The sequence below is a fragment of the Leptosomus discolor genome, chromosome 5 (genome assembly GCF_034619465.1).
Source record: "Leptosomus discolor isolate bLepDis1 chromosome 5, bLepDis1.hap2, whole genome shotgun sequence".
In the NCBI taxonomy this organism is placed as follows: Eukaryota; Metazoa; Chordata; class Aves; order Leptosomiformes; family Leptosomidae; genus Leptosomus; species Leptosomus discolor.
This window is the reverse complement of record NC_141395.1, coordinates 43418719-43435396: the sequence shown is the minus strand read 5'-3', so window position 1 is coordinate 43435396 and position 16678 is coordinate 43418719. Positions and strand designations below refer to the sequence as shown.

Genomic DNA, 16678 nt, shown 5'->3' with positions numbered 1-16678 from the left:
TCCTCTGTGGGAAGGAGCGGGAGCAGCACATCTCAACACCTTGCAGACTTAGGAAGGGAATCCCCCCCGTTTCATCCACTGCTGTCGCTTTTCCAGCTTTCTGTCGTGATGACGGGGATTCAAGGGAGAGGGGATGTTGCTGGAAGCCCTTGACTGTGGGCCCTGTCACCCTGCTCTCATCTCTCTAACCCCCATTTTCTGTTGGAGCCAGGCAGGCGGGTGTAGTTTCTTTACCCCCCACTTGCATGTCAGCTCCTTCTCTGCTACCTTTGACTCTCTCAGCGAGGCTGGCAGAGCCCAGCCGAAAGAGGCACCGCTCCTCTCCAGGCCCTGCCACAGGGCTGCGCAACTCCCGGCCAAGAGGCTGTTCCTGGTGCCTGAGCAGAAGGTCCCCTGTGGCAGGCTGTGCCTGCAGCTTCCTGGGCTTCTGCTGTGCGCCCCCGAGACAGGCCCAGCCCTGCCTTCCCTGTGACCCCTTCAGTGTAGCCAGAGAAACACTTGGATCCCTCTTCCACCTTCTCCCATCAGAAAAAGCCCAGCTCTCCCCTCCTATGCCATATACTCCAAGTGCTGATGGATTTTGCAGCCTTCCTCTGGACTCTCTCCTGTTTCTCTGCATCCCTCTTGCAGTGGCGGCCACTGAGATTGACCAGATGCAGTCTCCCAGTGCTGAGAAAGGCAATGCCGGCTACACCTGCTAATGCAGCACCTCACAGGACAGATGATGGAAAAAATCTTGTCAGGGCATGCAGGTGTTGTCCAGGTTTCTCCTGCACTGGAGTCCAATGTGAAGGAGCCAGAAGACAGCAAAACATGCCGTTAGAAAGAAGGAAGAAGCACAGTCACATCATATAAAATGCTATAAAGCTTTTTGTTTTTCTTAACAAGCTATACATTAGGTGTGAAATGCCACCATCACTTTACATGGCGCACAGGCTAAACGAGAACATTTCACTTGGGGGAAAAGGCACTGCTTTGAAATGCTGGCTCCTTGCTTTGTTGCCAGAGAGGCTCAGCTGCTGCACAATAAACAGACACAGGTAAGAACCAGGGAGCTGCTGCTGCCATCTGAGAAGTGTTCACAGCTTCCACTGCAGTTGCACAGGAGGAAAATACCCCATTGTCTGGCAGCATCTGTGAAATGCTTGCTGCACAGTGCAGGAGGGTCATATATACTCCTACCCAAACCAAGAGGAAAGAGCAAGTGAAGGGTCCGTTGACAGTGAGGTCATCTGGTAAAACTGACTTTAAGGAAAAATGTCTGCTCCACCTTTTGAAATCTGTCTCCTAGTCCACTTCTGAACAAGATTTCTCCTGCTTAATAGAGCCATGTAGACCTGCAGGGCAAAAGATCCACCTGAGGCATGGAATGGAGCAGAACACTGCCCAGCAGCCAGTCCCACAGAGCAGGAGACTACAGAGATAGAACTGGTGCTCATACAGAACCCTTCTCGGGCAGGAGCTGCGCTTTCTCTCTGGCTGGCCGTGTAGCATGGGGCTCTCCCCCTGGGCCACCAGCCAGCCGGCTCCATCAGAGCACACCCTCACCTGCAAGGCTGCCTACTGTTAGGCTCACATGAGTTACCCCGAGGCCCAATGACCTTTGCTGTCTGTGGTTGTCCTCAGCTTTCTCCCTTGCATAATCTCAAAGCAGAAATGCAGAAAATTAATTTGTTGAATTACCGGGACAATCCATTTAACTAGAAACTTGACGGGCCTTTTAGCAGGTTCCCTAGCAAAGCATCACCGTCACCGAACTGAGCAACTCGGTGACCCCAAAAGGTGCTGACTTTTGCATCAGTCCAATTGAATGGGCCTTTGGGAGGATGGTGGGGGGAAAAAAGGTTTCCTTTGTGAAGGCAAAACATAAGAAGAAACGTAGCCTTTCATTTACCACCCTACAAGCCCCATTTTTGTGCCTCTCCCAGCACACACCCTCTGAGACTGCTGTCAGAAGCAGCTGGTGTTCAGGGAGAAATACCACCTCCTCGTCTTTCATCGAGCACTGACTGCATCAGCCAATTTGAATGTTCACAAATTACTCTTTGAAAGGGAAGGTTTCCCCAAGGGATCTGCAGGTCACATAGCACAGCTTACAAAACCAAGACATATTTTTTGCCATCAGAGGCAAGGACTGACCAGAACAAAAAACAAAGACAGAAATGCAGTACAGACCACAGCTGGGTCACATTCATAGAAGCTAAAACTGTTGTCGTTGTTCCTCCTCAGGGCTCCAAAGCAAGTTGCGACTTCCTTTGTTTGTTACTGAGATTCAGGACAAAGCTTTGCCTTTCAAGTCTCCATTGCAGCGTCTGGTGTGGTCCTCTCACGCCAGCTATGCTGAGCACTGGATGCCAGGCCAGCTTCTTTTCCCTCACTCCCAGCAACGCCTGACTAAGAAGATGACTGCTGCTTCTGCTTCAAAACCCAAACGTCCAGTAAACACCAAGAAGAGGGCAGAGGACTGAGGTGTAGTCTGATCAAAGGAAGTATTTCTCTGTAGTTTTTCCTTATTCTTTTGAGCTCACCAGTATCAAAGTCCTTGGATTTCTCTGTATTTTAGTATACAATTTTCCAGTGAGTTGGCTGCTCACAGTTTTTCTCTTTTTCACCACAGAATCGGTTGTAAGTTGTGTTTGGATCAAATCCCAAGATCTCCCTTTCCTCATGTATCCGGAAGGAAAATGTTGAAACTGAGGTGCCTATAAAATACCTGTGAAAAAAATCAGAATAGGTTTGTGGAGGGAGACAGGTTTTTAAAATGCAAGTAATTGATTTCAGTCCAGCTAACTTTAATGTTCATTGAACTGATACGATAATGAAATTATCATATATATACTATATATACATACACAATATAACTATTATACATCTGTTTAATATAATATCAATTATATAGTCTCATGTCATATATGATTTGTAAACAACTGTATCTGGGTCAAAGCAAATACTCAGTTTTGGACAGCAAGCTTTGGCTCCTCAAAGCAAAGTCAAACTCTCTACCTCGCATGCGCGCAGATCCACTGGTCAATCACGGCCAAGCCCCCATCTTTGTAGAGTTCCAGCTCCTCCCAAGAGGGTTCAAACCTCACCATCTCAGGCAGAAGTTTCTTGAGCAACTCAATCTCTGAAAAACGGAAAGATGCACATTCAGTTTTACATTATAAAAAGCAACTCGCTGCTGTCATTAAGATCAAGTGTTTAAGGAAACCCTGGTGAACAGTTACTAAGTGAGCGAAACAAAAATCTAACCACAAATTTTACAACATGTTTGCCAAACGTCAGGGTAGTGTAGGTGAGGGCGGGAGCCGGTGGGGCAGGGATGTGGTGCCAAGGAGGGCAATTCTCAGGCGGTGGGGAAGCCCGCAAGGGTTAGAACAGATGCTACCACTAGCCTCACTGTCTAATCCTACAGGGGAGGTGTACCAAGACAGCTCTCTTGACAGCAAAGTTAGATTAGGTAACACAGATGCCATGTCCTGCAGGGTTATTCTACCATTGAAACAGATCCCTAGATACTACCAGGAGGGAGGTGTAGCCAGGGATAAGGCCTGGGGGGGGTGAACCCTACCCTTGGGGGACTATAAGCCTTGGTCACACACAGACAGGTCCACCCCAGTGTGGCCCTGGGGTCAGCCAAGCAGAAGGCTGGGTGGGAGACTTCAGAGGGCCCTTCCCACCAGCGCGTCTGAGAGTCTCTGAAATGCTAAGAAATAAAGGTGGAAGAAAGAGGAGGAGGAACAGGCAAATTCAATTCTCAATTTCCCGTTGCAGAGACCATCAAACCTCCTATAGGAAATACCAAACGGATGGTTGAATACCAGCTCCTCAAGCTGGAAGGAAACAGCTGCCCAACCCTGTTCAATTCCCTGTTCAATAGAGGCACATGAACTTCCAGTCATTTATAAAAACAAAGTGGTAATTGCTGCACTCCTTTTCAAAAGTTACCAACCCTAAACTGACTATAATCTGCCTACCCTCCTCGACAGCATCGGTGGCTACAAAAACTTTTTTGAGTTTATGCATCTCCAAGAGGTTGCGGATTTTCTTTACTGCTCCTTGCAGGGAAGGCACGTCTTCTCTGTGACCCCAAATGAAGTCTTTCCTTCTGAGGTGAACCCCAAGGTATGGACCACCTAGAGCTGTGCCCACCTTAACCTAGGAGAGAAAGACCAGTAAATGTTAAAACTTGAGAGTACCACTATTCATTCATACTGAAAGGCCTGAATGCGCAATCTCTGGCTAAGGCACGGAGTTACTCCAGCTGCAGAAAGCAATTTTAAGGTATGGATTGGCAGTATTTTGGGATACTCATTGCAACGTTTTGATCTTGGGTGGCCTGCACCAAGAGAAATTAGAGTGTGAAATCGTCATATGCAAAAATCGCTCTCCTTGACCAAATCCACAACAGGCAGTTTGCAGCTGAACTTTACACCCACAGATGATGCTGAATACAAGAAGAAATACACGTTTTCTTTAGTGAAATGAGGGTAACAGAAATCTGACACCTGGAACCAGCTGACCGCACCTCAACAGACTGTGTTAACTCATGTCACGCAGGGAGAAGAGGGTACAGTAGGAACATGCATGTCCACCTGGATCTGAGCAGGACAGCTAGATTCCTATGTATCTTCCAATACTCCCTGCAGGGTACAGCCAGGAGTACACACTAAAAAGTAGTATTACCTTTGTTACGGGAAACAGATTGTTATGATTTTACCTTCATCTGTGTCCAGTCCTCCTTGTAATGAGTCCTGTCTGCCTCATCTGTGGATTGCAGATACTTGTTTCTAAACTCGTCTCCCACCACACGGAGGTGTTTAGCAAACACCATGCTCCGACGGGTCTGTTGGAAGAAGAGCAGATGCCGAGTCAGAAAAAGGGAGAGCTAAAAGTGATGAAATAGAGATAGTTTCACATACACAGTGCTTCCAGGGTGGAGTTACTTCTGATACATCCATGAAGCACTACAAACAACAATTTCTAACCTTTCATCTGAGCTTTAACTGTTTAATCGTGGTCATAACCACATTTATAACTAGCATATTCGTCTGACCCTGCAATACATAGGCGCACAGAGTAGGCTGTAGTTATTTACACAACACAGGACACATAATATACCAAATTAAACACTAGCACTATACCTCACCTTTGGAAACAAAATCTGGGCAAAGACTTTAGCTTGCAAAACACCCGTAAGAATAAAACCTGCTTAAAAAATAATCACGCATCTAGCCACAGACACTCCTATCAAATTCAGTGGAAACGTGACAAAAAAGGAATTATTCCCTTCACTTGTGGATAATAACCTCTCTCAAAGATTTTGTGATGCAGTTACCACTGCACACACTCACAGACAGGCTTCCTATTAACAGGCACACACAGGAGAACTAAGGAAATCCCACGTGACTTACAAAGGACACCTGGTAATTCAGTCCAATTCTTAATTTTATGCAAGTCTGTAGTCTGTCGTGTGATGGGCACCAAAGAAGGTGCAACGAAAACACTTCTCTTCAATTTCCAGTGGCCTCTCTTCTCTCGGTATGGTGAAGCCCACAGTGGACAGAGTTAGCTACATAGTGGAGAATCCAGACAGGGCCTTATTGGTACTCCATGACGTAACCACGCTGCTCGTGCCTTCGCCTTGCTCTAGCAAAGAGGCAGGTATTAGAACCTGCCAGCCTTTCTCCACCTTTTCCTGGAGCAGCTACTTCTCCATATGCCAAACTCTCTGTGGCTGAACTGGTTCCTCCCCCGTATCATTCAATAAGACACAGAACAATTTAGTCTTCTGTAAGATCCATCACCCCGACACCTGCAGATCCATGCCCCTTTAAATACCTAATGAAAGTATAAAGCCTGCTCTTCTAGCATCTTTAGAGAGATCAGCACTGGCTTTCTAACCCTCTCCCAAATTCTCCAGCAAAACATTTATATGAAGGGAGGATGTACACACTGTCTGCTGCAGAACACTCACACTGCAGTTCAGAGAGAGACATTTTCCCTCCTTTTTGTAACACGTCAGCACAACACGATCCTGTCGAGTCAAGGCATCAGGTGCCTCGCCCAAGACAGGATGAACACGGTATGCCCACAAGGCAGCAAACGCATATGCAACCCACAGCAGCGCAGTGCACTGGGGAGGACAACAAACATCTTTGAATGCTACGCCTGTGTCAAACACTTCTAAACTTCATCCTGACAGAATGCATGCACGTAATGTTTGGCACCCACGCAGCGTGCTGTGCCAAGTTTTTCCTGGGCACAAAGCACTCCTCTGACAGCAGCTGTTCTGAGTGAACACTTATTTTGCAACAGCATACGTAATAAAGAAAACAGATGAATGTGTGAACCTCCACCAATACACTTTCTTAAGTGGATGCTCTCTGTAACTGCTTATCCTCTTGTTTAAAGAATACGTTTCAAATGTACACATGTGATATCTTCACCCTTTCCAGCTACCTCCAAGTTTTGCTTGCCTGCAAAGAAACAAACAGAGAAGGGAGAGACACTTCTCAGAGGCACATGTAAAAAGACAAGAGGCCCTGGGCCCAAGCTGCAGCAAGGCAACTTCTGGCTGGGTATCAGGCAAGACCCACAAGAGTGGCACAGCCATGAGACAGGCCCCAGAAAGGTGTCGGATCTCCATCTGTGGGGACTTTCCACCTTCAGCTGGACACAGTCCCAAACCACCAGATCAAGTTCTGGAGTGCAAACCTTGAGGCAGGGCTGCTAAGACACCTGCCCACCTAAATTCTTCTGTGATTCTAAGTCTGGGAAAAAAACAAACAATCAGTGTTGGTTATGCTCCCTTTCATGTACACAAATTGAATTAATGGTACAGGTCCTCTTAATTCTCTGAGATAGTCCCCCTAAAATTCAAAACCGCTGGCTTTCCTGGAGTCGTCCCTTAGAGAACTTCCTGCTTCCATAAAGATGGTAAAGCGCTCATGTGGTCTATACGCTACACTGATGCTCTTCAAGGGATTCAACAGTTGCTCCTAAACCATTTTGGGAGGTCTTTCCTGCTCCGTGGTCATTCAGCCATTAAGAACCCCAAAACAGTACCTTGCAGCTTGTAGCAGTAGAGAAGACTAGACAAAAATGGTGACAACAGAGCGAGCAATGTGGCTCGGTATTAAATCCAAATCTTTTTGGACACCAAAGACGCAGGTTGGTTGCAACAGGAAGCTGGCTTAAAATTTAAACACTTGTTCGAGACAAGAGGGCATCTGTTAGCAAGATTCATAAAGGACTCCAGACGTTACCCAGAGTTATTAAGAAATAACAACTAAAAATCATGCAGGTAGTTAAAATTGAACCAAAAGGAAGAAGAATATTTTCCAAAAAGTTTTAAATAATTTTGAGGTAGCTAAGACAATGTTTAAGGTGCCACTGTTAAGAAATGTGTGTTACAGATCCATATGGATTTCACGTCTGCTTTTACAGGACTACAAGTCAGACTCAGAAATGATATGTGGGTTGCATTTCTCTGTTGGGAAAGTCACTCTCAACAAAAAATTCAGTTGGCAAACTACTGTTTGGTTCACTTCTGAAAAATATGCCATATACCAAGTGAACAGCCAGACATTAATATCTTACTAGACAGGTCTCTGTAACTTGTTTTGTAATATCATGAGAGTCATTTTCTTTTAGAAATTTTCATTATATCAAGCACTCCATATTGTGTTCTGTTTTCCCGTGGCTGAACCTTTAACTTTGTCTTAACACTTTTCCCATAGGAAAATGTTTTACTACAGACCCTTGGGTGGGATCTCCCAAAGCACTCTGTGTAACCTTCAAACTCTTGAAACTCATGGGAATTTTGCCATTGAAGTCAAGGGGGAGACAGTGAGGATACTGAGCACTTTCGGGAATTCTTTTGAAAAGTCTAACCTTGAGGCTGACTAGACAAAGAAACTGCACAAAGGCAGTTCCCCTCTGATAGCAGATGTGTTGCACAGGGGAGGTCCTTTTAAACACCACACCCTGCAGTAATGAGTCTCTGGGGACAAGACACCAGGACAAATTCTGGCATCACATTAACCCAATAGCGGTCTGAAGACCATCTTTAGCACACACACTGAAACATGAGACACAAGTTACTTTCAAGAAAAGAAGCCCAAGGCAAAACTGAAGCACATACCGGTTATTGAATTTTTATGAGAACGAAGCAGAAAGTCTAGAGAAGCTAACTGGAAAATACTCACATTCCAATAATCTTTCCCTCCGTAGTGGTCATGGAGAAGGTTTTCAGCTCTGTCTAACATCACTGACCTATTAAAAATTGTAAAACTGAGTGCAGTTCCCTTAGGAATAGAATTTACATTATGATGTTTCTTTATACAGTTCCCAGGATAAAACATAGACTACGATCTGTTTGCAAAGGGAGCACAGGGAATGAGGGATAGGCTGCCAGTCTGTTCTGTATAAAGCAAGTTTTGACCCATAGCCTGCTGGGGAGAGAAGGGAACTATGCCACTGCGTGTTCCTGCTCTCCTCCTTAATAAATGGTACTCTTAATTCTGACATTTAAACAAGAACAAGCATTAACAATCCCTCACGTAATCCTCACAGTAGCTGCTGCTGGAAAAATAAGATCGACAACAGGGAGAATGACCCAAAGGGAAGAAGCGACCTATGAGATGATGCTCGGCCTCGCAGCATCTGACAGCCTCTTGGAGGAAGCACGAGTCACGCTCACAAAGAAGGTGTGGAATAAAATGTCCTACAGTAAAACAACAGATCAAAGAACACATAGACACTACAAAAACGTGTGTCAGCAACTAAGCACAAATTTTAAAATGAAAACATGAAATGTGAAAACAGCCTGTGCTTTTCACAAATACACACAGTTCAGCATCTTGTGGTGGCAAACTAACTGCACTATCCAAGTTTTAAGAAGTAGAAAAGATTTTGAGAGTTTTGAGTATCCAAGAGTACAGGGGATGTAGGCTTAGTTTGTGCTCTGAGCACAGAGTATGAGCAAATACACAGAGAAACGCTTCTGCTGAAGGGGCTCAAAGTCATTATCCAGACTGTCATCTACGAAAATGAGAGGAAGCAAACAACCAATCATCTTTAGATTATCACTGCTGATAATCAGCTGGATGCTTGCACATACAGGTACAAATAATCTGGGAAATAGACTGGACTGTGCTGGTACAGAAGCAGCACTGCATTTAACAGGAAGCTTGGAGGTGAATCAGATTAATAATTTAAATGTATCAGGAAGATTCCTATAAGTGACCACACTTGACGAGTAATAATACAGGGCCCATACAACTGACTGTCTGGCCAAAAGGGCGATACGGGAGATTAGAGAGGCTACGGCGCACAAATCACCACAGCCATTGGAGATTTCAGCTATTCCCAGGTAGGCTGGGCAAATGTCACAGCGGGACGTGACTAAGCTACTGCAGTCTGAGACATCATCAAAGACTGTTCCATGAACCAACTGGGTGCTCAAGACACCGACCAAAAGCTCATGGTGGAAGAGCTACTCTGTGACAGTGGCCATAAACGTACTCTCCTTCAACATCCTACTGGATCAAGAATGGCCAAAGGAAAGCTACTACAGCTGCACTCAGCTTCAAACAGGGGACTACGCAAAAAATGCAGAAGTAGAGTCCAAGTGAAGAAAGCAGAAAGGCTCAGAAAGTCCATCAAGTTAAATGGAAAAGGACAATAAGGAAGGTCAAAAAATGAATTTGAGCAACAAGAACTAAAGGTCTTCAGTCTAATGACAACTCTTCCTCACAACACAAAGAAAAAGAAAACTAAAGGCTTAACAAGCCCTTAGAGACGGCAACCACCATCATGACAGAAACAGCTCATGTAATTTTTTGTAGCTGTGCACTAGGTGGAGGAGCTGGGAAAATTCAGGTGCCAGAACTACTTTCTATAGGGGAACTCATCAGAGGACGCATCTCAAACCAAAGCGTCCATAGGAAGTGTCCAGCGATGGAACAGCCAGACAAAATGAACAAACAAATGGCCAACACTGGGCAGCACTCACTCACCAGCTGTCAAGGAACTCAAGGACGAAGCAGCTGCGCCACTAATTCTGGTACGCAACTTCTCGGTTAAAACTGTGGCACAGCACATGTGACGTCAATTTTCTAAAAACATCCTTAGGGAGGTCTGGGATGCAGCGCAGTGGTAAACCTGATGTCAACTTAATAGCAACTATTAAAAAAACCCCCAGAATTAATGGATACCTAAAGTAAATTGGAGAAGTATGGAGCTCTGAACAGAGTAGCCTGAAGACCTAAGCACAGTCTCATTGACATCGCCTACCAGGACTTCCTGACGGCCCTAGTTAAGGGCTTTTAAGAAAACTTAATGACAATGGCACAGGAGGGAAGGTCCTTGCATGGATTAAAAAAAAAAAGTTCAAAGCCAGGGATAGATGTCCAGTTCTCATTGTAGAGGGAAGTCAACAGTGGGAGGGATTTGCTTTTCACCATATTCTTAAACAACGTACAAAAAGGTGTGAACTTTGGGGTGACACAGCTTGCTGATTGTTTTAAATTGCTCAGAGCAGCAAAGACAGAGGCCAATTATGAAGAATTAGAGAAGTTTGATGACTGGCCAACAAAGTGGCAGATGAAATCTAATGCAGGAGTGCATCTACCAAAAAAAAAAATACTGGCTTCATCTGGTAACTAAAGGGCTCTGTGCTAACTATCAATCCTCAGGAATGAGGACAGTTTGATGAAAACATGAAGGCAACACTCATCAGAGGGAAAAAAAAAGGAACTTGTATATTAGAAAAAGAAGAGAGCACTACAGAGCATGTCATTATACCACTATGTAATGGGTTCACCCACACTCCGTGTGCAGGATCCAGATGAACGGTAAAGGTTCAGAGAATGGCAGCAAGGATTACCGAAGGCATGGAATGACTTTCACATGAAGAACAACTAATGAAGCCAGGACTCTTCACACTGCAGAGGCAACTGAGGGGGAATATGATAGAGAGACGTAGAACCATGCATGGTGTGGAGGTGAATACGGAAGAGCTGTCTGTTCACTGTCTCTTCCACTGCATGGATTAGAGGACATTAGATGAAATTTGCAGGTAGAGTTACAAAAGGAGGTGGATTTTCACAGGATATACAGTTAAGGTGCAAAACTTTTAGGTCTTGTCCCAAGATCTGTAGATGCTATCAGCATGCATGGGAGTTCAAGGGAAGCTTGCATGGATCCATGGTTTCGCCAAGGGATATAAAAGACAGGAAAATCACTTTTGGCTCAGAAAGTCCCTACAACCACAAATCTGAAGGGCATGAGGGGACTCAGGGGAGGTGCTGTACACATCTGCCCAGTTCTTACATGTTTCCCCAGACATCCGATTTCAGCCGCTCTTGGATTTCACACACTAAACTAGACCAACTTTCACATGAACCACAAGTTTTAACATGAACCACTGTAGCTGCCCTTACGTCTCCATTACGCTAGTACTTCTTCCTACTTGTGTCTGAGAAATGTGATCTTGTGAATAAGGCACCTTGTCTGCAAGTTAGGAATACCTGAGGCACCCCTCCCAATTTTTCTCTTGACCTTCCTCATCACCAGACCTTTAACAGTCGCCATGAAAGAGTTAACTGTAGGACTAAACACGGAGACCTCTATGGCTTATTTAAATCCAGTTTTCTGCCGTCACTGGCAAAGATTGTGGTATAACTCCTACAAATAGAACACCATCCCTGTTAAAAAGCTTTGCTGCTTCTGCTCCCAGTGGGAGGTACTACAGATCCCCATTGATCTGCTTAGGGGAACCTTCATCTCATTTCCAATTAAATTGTATTGGTGTCAAATTTTTGGATGATTTGGATGATTTGGATTGCTCTCATGGCAAAGCCGCGCTTTAGCTTACACGGTTTGTGTTTCTCCTGTGGATTTATTCCCCTGAGGTATTCATAGACAGTGATTATTTCCTCTTCCTGTTCTCCCCTGTACCCTGGTAGCTTTTGCTTTCCTACCACGCCTTCATTTGTTACAGGGTCACAGCCGACTGGAAATACTTTGCTACTGCGATAATGTAAGCATGGTCCCCCTCTCATGTAAGAGCTCTCCTTTCCTCAGATCATCCTAGTGGCATCTCAGAGCAGAAAGACGAAACATGCTGCTGGCTTTCTCTAAACCTGGCTCACACTATTGAGGATGGACATCACAGGAGACCAAGCACTGCACCTTGTGATCTGAGACGTGAGCTTGGGAAACACTGATTCCACTCTGTTCATTCCCTCCTGACCCAGCATCGAAGGGTAAAGGAAGGAAAGGTAAATACAAAATAGCAAGGACATTTAGCTACCCAAGACAGAATACAAAGGAGCTCAAGGCTATTTCCTCTTAGGTTTTAGCACTGCAGCATTTACCCTAACTTACAGTTAGGTGTTTCTTACAGCTTAAATTCCTTTTGTAATGATTTTAACAGACTACAATAACTCTGTCCTGAAGCACCACAACAGTGGGCCATAGCCTGTAAGTTCCCCCTGCTCTTCCCACCCGGCAATGGGTTTGTGAGCACATAATACAACAATAAATAGTAACAGAAGGCAACTCACTGTGCTGAAGTGTTCTTCAAAAGGATGGGAGCCACAATAGAGGCAGATCCTTGGACAGACAAACAAGAGACATTTAGGCCCCGCGTTTCCTCGTAACCCCAGAACCATCCCCTGAAAGGGAACACAAAGTATTGGTTCACAGCCTTGTATTTTAAATTAACAGCATATATAGAACAAAAAAAAAACCCAAAACAGTACACCTTAGAAAGATGACATACAATGTAAATAAATCCAGCCAGCTCCTTTATGTTGTTTTTTGTGTGAACAACAACTTTCTAAAATTAGATCTTCTAGTACCAACCTAACAGTTTATTATTGCTGGGGTTTTAAAAACCAAGCGAACCCCAAGCACCCAAAGATTCACAGACAACACTACAACAACTGCACAAGTCTGTTCTGCTAAAGTAGGCAAACATCTCACTGAATACAACTAAAAAGAAGACTGAAGGGACTGCTAGACATTACCTGTAGTACTCATGTTTGTCTTTGGAGTACATAAACTGATCAATGCATGGCCTTTCATCTATTTTTTCTTCCCATGTTCCTTCCTTCCATCCCTCTGCGTAGCCTTGTAGGACATAAATCTGTTCAATAAAGGGCCCACCTGACTCTGAGCAGAAGGCAAAGCAAAGCATTTGTGAGCATGAAAAACCACATGATGAAGGTATGAACTAGCATTACTTGCAGTTAAAAATCTGCTAGAAATGCTAATTACACTACTCACTCTCTTCCCTGTTTTCCCTATAAAAAAGGAAAGGAAGTTCTGTGTGAGCCAGAAAAGCTAAAAGGGTCAGGGGATGTGACAACCAGCTACTCCCACTCAGCTGTGTGTGATTTCATGTGCTGAACGGAACTGAAGTGCCATGGAAATGTAATTTTAAAAGCTGGGTAAAACACACCACGAAGTGCAAAGGCTTTCAATGCTGTAGGTGGCTGCTATGTGAACAGCGCCTCCAAGAAAATGACAAGCAGAAGCCCTTCTTCCCCTAAATTTCAGCATTTCTAAATGCTTTCTCCTGAAAAGTAGGGGACAATGATCCCTGCAGAGCTCTTTGCAGAGATGTGACATTTGGTGGCTTTTATTTCCTTCGCTGAAAAATTCTGTGACACTGATGCAGATTTTGGCACTTGGCGATTAGCTCAACGTGGCATTAAATCCTAAAGGAACCAACTTCACAGTTTCCATATTCTCAGGGAAAGCCTTTCTCTTCTATACCACTTTGTACACAAAAAGCAGTGGATACTTATTTTGAGCATGTGCAGCATCCATGATGAAAAAGTAAGTTCACTCACGAACCCACTGTACAGCTTTTACTGTCCAACCAGCTCCAGAAAAATGTGGCCTGTCTGTATTTCGACAGACCGCCTCTCTTTCCTTACAGGGTTGTTAGTACAGCCAAAATTATGCAGAATTATCTGTGACTTTAACCAGGGGCATTACCTTTCTTTTCCTGGGGTCCCTAGGAAGTCAAGGGGACAACAGCACTACATCAAAGAAGCTGCCAAATAATTGAGTTATTGCATCCTAGTGGTTTTGTTACTCTGCACAATTCTTTCCCATCCCTCCTCTCACCACTGTTTTTATTTCACATACAAGGATAAAAGCACATATAAGCATAACCCCCTGAAGAAACCATCTCAAATATTTAGTCAATCATGGATTGTACGATTCCGTACTCTACCTGCAAGGAACTGCTCATATTCAATGACAGGGATGTTCCTGTTAAGGCTTGGGAGATCGAAGAACTCTGACCAAGGTAATTGGACCTGAAGGACGTCAGGGCTCTGCCAGTGATAAAGGCGTCCCCAGGGAGGCAGAACTAACACCCAGTTTTCACTTTTCAGCAAGGTCTTTAGAAGGGAAGCAACACGAATGTAGACATCTCTGCGAAGGTTGAACCCTTCAGGAGGATTTACATCATACAAAAGGTATCTGGGGAGAACAAAGCAATATAATTACTTCAGGGAGTTTAAAACTTTTACAGCTGTTTTTTGTTTGGTTTTTTTTTACAGCTCATGTATGATGTGACACAACTCTATCGGGATGAAAAATGTTCCTCTTTCACGAGTTTGTGGTACTCGGAAGATGGAAGGGGAGGACGTAGGGGAAGGCAGAGCAGTGTGGGCTGCAGGAGCTGCGGGGGGGCCACCAAGGTCTCCTCGCAGGACATCACCAAGGTGGCACATGCAATAAGCCTTCCCTGCGGCAGTGCGGGATGCGGGGGGGCCAAGGAGCAAACCCCTGAAATGTCTTGCTCATCCTAAGCATAATGTGGTGCGTGGTGAGAATGGTGAAATGATTGGCATGTTACTTGTGCTAATTCCTGTGAGCAGAATATGAAGGTGGGAAGGACAGCGACACGGCAGCCGGGGTCCCCAGGCCACGCTCAGCCCTCAGACAGCCGTTAAGGTGGCATCTTTCAGAAACAACCCAAACAGCATCAGCAGTTGAAAGAGAACCTTTACATGCCCACCAGCCAATGGCTCAGAGACACGGCAGGTTGCCCGTGTGAGGGACCCGCCATGTCCCCTGGGGACACCCCGCAGGAGGCTGCGATGAGAGCAGGGGCCCGGGGGCGGCGGGGGCTGACCCTGGCGGGCACGACCGGCCTGGGGCCGGCGTTGGAGGCGGGAGGGAGGCTGCTGCCCAGGCACGGCACGGCCTTGCCATGGCCCGCAGTGGCTGCGCGGTGGCCGCTCCTCACCTGGTGCGCGGCGCGGCAGCGGCGGCGGGCAGCGAGGAGGCGGCGTGGCCGGCGCGGAGGGCGGCGGGCGGCTGCTCGGCAGCGGCGGCGGGCGGCGGGAGGGCGAGGGCGGCCAGGCCCAGCAGCAACGGCGGCAAGAGACGGCGGCCACAGCCTTGCGCCGCCATCGCCGCGCCACGTCCGGGGCGGCCCCGGCAGCGGCCCGGCCCCTCGGTGGGGGGGCGGGAAGCGGCGGCCGCAAGGCTCCCGGCGCGGCTCCCTCAGAAGAGGCCCGCGGTGAGGGGCCGGAGGCTGGCGCCGGTGAGGCGGTTCAGCTCCTCCAGGATCTCCACCTCCTTCTGGTACATCTGCGGGAGGAGGGCGCAGGAGAGAAGCCGCGGTCAGTGCCTGGGCAGCGGCGTCCCGGCGCCGCCATCAAGGCCGCCCGCCCGGCGGGTTCCCTGCCACGGCGGGGGGGCTGGACGGGGAGATGCTTTGCAGCCAGGTAGTGCCCGACCCAGGCTGGGCACCGCACACCTTCCCCGGCTGAGGGGCACCACCGTACCTGTTGCCACTCGGGTTTTGTGTCGTGCCGGTAACCAAGCAAATGGCACAATCCGTGGGCTGTCGTCACCTGGGCAAAGAGGCGAGAGCAAACGACACTTATTACAAACGTAACCCCGGCACTAGCAGCCCCGCACGCAACGGTGTACGAGGGGTGACCAGGGCTAACCCCGTACCCGATCATTTGCCGTTCTGCCAGAATCAGCAGGGAGCAGCCGACACCCTGAATGCAAAGATCAGCTGGCGTCCCAGCTCAGCGGTTAAATAAATTTTAAAACAGAGTTAATCTTTCAGGGTAAGCTAGAAGATCGCCCCCTCCCGGGCTAGGAAAGTGGCAGCCGCCAGCCGGTCCCCACAGGGCACCCCGCGGCTCTCCTTCCCGGCCGCGTAGGGCCGGGGGAACACGCTGCCCGCCGCGGGGCTCACCACCAGAACGCTGCCGAAGTCCTCCCCGGTGGCGCAGCACTGCTGGTGGATGTACTCCACCCCCAGGAAGATGTCCCCCAGGTTGTACTCTTCGCGGCAGCGCGGCCGCGGCAGCTCCCCCGCCGCCAGCCGGTGGAAGGGGAAGGAGAGGACGTCGGTAGGCTCCGGGCGCTGCCGGTACGCGCCGTTAAGACGCCGCATCAGCCCGTTGCCGGCGCAGACCAACCCCACGTCGAATCGGGAGATTCCCAGGGCGGCCCGCAGGGCGCACACGGCGCGGCGGAGCGGGGCCCGACGCACCGGCACGGCCCGCTGGGCGTTCCGCAGCGCCACGCTCATGGCGGAGGCGGCAGCAGGACCCCGCCCCTCCTTCCCGGCTCGGCCCGCCCGCGCCTGCGCCCCACTGCCAGTACCCGTCCCGCCTGTTGAGGA

At 47.5% G+C, this 16678-nt stretch overlaps 2 protein-coding genes across 2 annotated transcripts; both read right to left on the bottom strand.

Annotated features, from left to right (window-relative positions):
* Positions 1–852: 852 nt before the first annotated feature.
* POFUT2 (protein O-fucosyltransferase 2) lies at positions 853–15444 on the bottom strand. Its single transcript, XM_086465197.1, has 9 exons — positions 15278–15444; positions 14255–14505; positions 13038–13182; positions 12573–12683; positions 8211–8277; positions 4721–4846; positions 3978–4158; positions 3004–3127; positions 853–2713 (listed from the first exon to the last, which is right to left on the bottom strand). Exons 1-9 carry the CDS (start codon positions 15442–15444, stop codon positions 2560–2562), a joined length of 1326 nt encoding a protein of 441 aa, XP_086321323.1. The 3' UTR covers positions 853–2559.
* A 93-nt stretch (positions 15445–15537) lies between these two features.
* On the bottom strand, positions 15538–16585 carry YBEY (ybeY metalloendoribonuclease). The gene is made up of 3 exons (XM_086465873.1): positions 16247–16585; positions 15822–15890; positions 15538–15624 (listed from the first exon to the last, which is right to left on the bottom strand). Exons 1-3 carry the CDS (start codon positions 16583–16585, stop codon positions 15538–15540), a joined length of 495 nt encoding a protein of 164 aa, XP_086321999.1.
* Positions 16586–16678: the final 93 nt, after the last annotated feature.

What these genes read in the sequence shown, in the direction of transcription:
- POFUT2 (XM_086465197.1), bottom strand. Translation starts at nt 15,444, where the DNA reads ATGGCGGCGCAAGGCTGTGGCCGCCGTCTCTTGCCGCCGTTGCTGCTG. An exon ending in GCTGCCGCGCCGCGCACCAG is followed by an intron (nt 14,506 to 15,277) that starts GTGAGGAGCGGC and finishes TGTTCTCCCCAG; the next exon opens with ATACCTTTTGTATGATGTAA. An exon ending in ATATGAGCAGTTCCTTGCAG is followed by an intron (nt 13,183 to 14,254) that starts GTAGAGTACGGA and finishes CCTTCTGCTCAG; the next exon opens with AGTCAGGTGGGCCCTTTATT.
- YBEY (XM_086465873.1), bottom strand. Translation starts at nt 16,585, where the DNA reads ATGAGCGTGGCGCTGCGGAACGCCCAGCGGGCCGTGCCGGTGCGTCGG. An exon ending in ACTTCGGCAGCGTTCTGGTG is followed by an intron (nt 15,891 to 16,246) that starts GTGAGCCCCGCG and finishes CTCTTTGCCCAG; the next exon opens with GTGACGACAGCCCACGGATT. An exon ending in CAAAACCCGAGTGGCAACAG is followed by an intron (nt 15,625 to 15,821) that starts GTACGGTGGTGC and finishes CTCCTCCCGCAG; the next exon opens with ATGTACCAGAAGGAGGTGGA.